Source organism: Gymnodraco acuticeps, unplaced genomic scaffold (genome assembly GCF_902827175.1).
Source record: "Gymnodraco acuticeps unplaced genomic scaffold, fGymAcu1.1, whole genome shotgun sequence".
Taxonomy (NCBI): domain Eukaryota; kingdom Metazoa; phylum Chordata; class Actinopteri; order Perciformes; family Bathydraconidae; genus Gymnodraco; species Gymnodraco acuticeps.
Genome location: NW_022990748.1, coordinates 94,682 through 97,181, shown reverse-complemented (window position 1 = coordinate 97,181; position 2,500 = coordinate 94,682). Strand labels below are relative to the sequence as shown.

At 40.7% G+C, this 2,500-nt stretch overlaps 1 protein-coding gene across 1 annotated transcript in view; it reads right to left on the bottom strand.

Annotated features, from left to right (window-relative positions):
* Positions 1-1,925: 1,925 nt before the first annotated feature.
* Positions 1,926-2,500, bottom strand: part of LOC117556726 (arf-GAP with Rho-GAP domain, ANK repeat and PH domain-containing protein 1-like) — a 24,543-nt gene continuing 23,968 nt past the window's right edge. Inside the window, 1 exon segment of the mRNA XM_034232219.1 lies at positions 1,926-2,141. Coding sequence (XP_034088110.1) covers positions 1,926-2,141 — 216 coding nt within the window.

The following is a 2,500-nucleotide window of genomic DNA, read 5'->3' as shown; positions in this document are numbered from 1 at the left end:
TGATCGGCCTGTAGGGAAGGGACGGCCCTGGTGAAAAACCACCCTTGGATGATGGGATAGTAGACTACAAGCTTTAGGAAATCCAAAGTACAACATATAAGAAGTACCCCTGTATCAGATTGATGCAAAACAAGTGACATTTGACCTTTTTAGAGAGGTTAGAAAAAAACACACTTCTGGGGTCATTTGGGTGGCTTTGACCTATCTCTGGCCCCCCTTGTTCGATTTTGATGATTGACACCTCTTTGAACCGTTAAGAGCCAATAGGATCGAGAGGACGTTCCTAAAATCCATCTAAACATTACCATTGGTGAATGAGTGCTGCGCAGCCAGAAGGCCCTAAACAGGAGGCTGTCATACACTCTGGTGGCCACCAGCTAATATGAAAACTCCGTTTTGACATAAACATGAAGATGGATTATCAGTAACCATTTCAAAGTGGCACAGAGACATTGGATTAACCTATGGATTAACCTTCAGCAGCGTTTTTATCGTTGTAATGCCATTGAACACAACTTTTGATCAGACAACAGCTAAGGTAAGACAATGTCCCGTTTTTGCTCCATCAAGCTCCGTGTTGTGATGTCTGTTTTCGCGAGTTCTGATCACTTGTACCCCTAGAATCTGTGGAATCTCAGCTTGATAATCGATATCTTGTTTGTTTGGATCCGATATGTAATAAGGATGAAAATAGTTCGTATCGTCAGTTAGCTGAGTTTCTTCCCGTTAATCGGGAATGACACATTAATAGGTTTTTAAATGTTAAGAAGTCCTGAGACGCAGTTTCGTGAAAAGGGGCCTCCGGGTTGAACAGGTTAAAGAATAATAATCTTAATTAACTTAAACTAAAAGTTGGTTATTTAAACAAACTAAATATTATTTTTCCTCTATGATTTAATGTATAGTTTTAACATTGTTTCATTTAAAGTTTAATAATAATATCATATTTTACTATATTCGGCTCTTTTGCAAATAAAAAACAGAAATGCAAAAAACATCAACAAATAAATCTAAAAGAACTTGTGTCAGAACTTTCTCCAATTAAACCAAGATAAAACTGAGGTAATGGTTTTGGAGCCAAGTCAGAACGTATAAAAGTTAGCGCTGAGCTTCAGTCCTGCAATGTTCAAAACAACAGATAAAGCCAGAAATCTAGGTGTAGTCATGGACTCTGACCTGAGTTTCAACAGTCACATTAAAACAGTTACTAAATCAGCCTACTATCACCTAAAGAATATATCTAGGATTAAAAGACTAATGTCACAGCAGGATCTGGAGAAACGTGTCCATGCTTTTATCTTCAGTAGACTCGGACTACTGCAATGGTGTCTTCACAGGTCTCACTGAAAACATCTATTAGGAAGCTGCAGCTGATTCAGAACGCTGCTGCTCGAGTCCTCACTAACACTAAGAAAGTGGATCACTCCTGTTCTGAAGTCTTTACACTGGCTTCCTGTGTGTCAAAGAATAGATTTCTAAATACTGCTGCTGGTTTATAAAGCACTGAATGGTTTAGGCCCAAAATACATTTCTGACCTCCTGCTAAATGATGAAGCATCCAGATCTCTCAGGTCTTCAGGGACTGGTCAGCTTTCTGTCCCCAGAGTCAGAACTAAACATGGAGAAGCATTTTCTCCATGTCTTTCGTTTTTGTAAAGCACTTTGAATTGCCTTGTGTTGAAAGCTGTTCTATAAATAAACTTGCCTAAAACTAAATCCTGTCCTAAAAGTTTCATTTCTATATTTTGTGATTAATTAGTTTCCTGTTGTTTCCTTCCCACTCGTCTGCAGTCAGTTACACTCAGCGACACATTTCAAACTCTAACTCCTAAAATAATAAATGATGTTGGTAACTTTGTTTTCAATTTAACTTTTGAAGTTTGGAACATGTAGAACAATTATAACATTTTAAAACATCACGAACATTATAAATATTTAGAATGGGGCGGGGCTTCAGTGGGGCGGGGCTTCATGTGGGGGCGGGGCGTCACGCGGGCGTGGCCTGGGGGGTGGGGCTTCTGGACAGCGGCTGCCGCGCAGGAAGACGAGCTGCCGGAGTTCTGCCGACACGAAGAACCGGCGGAACCTTGAAGCTCGGGCGCCTCCGACGCCAGCGGCAGCGAGGATCCGGATAAACGTCCCTGACCAGGAACAACAACACAAACAACATAGGAACACAGAACAAACAACACATCAACAGAGGAACCACAGAACAAAACACATCAACAGAGGAACACAGAACAACAACACAACATCAGAGGAACACAGAACAACAACACATCAACACAGAAACAAAAACACATCAACAGAGGAACACAGAACAACAACACAACATCAGAGGAACACAGAACAACAACACATCAACAGAGGAACACAGAACAACAACACATCAACACATAACAACAACACATCAACAGAGGAACACGGAACAACAACACAACACATAACAACAACACATCACAGAGAACACGGAACAACACATCAACAGAGGAACAAGAAG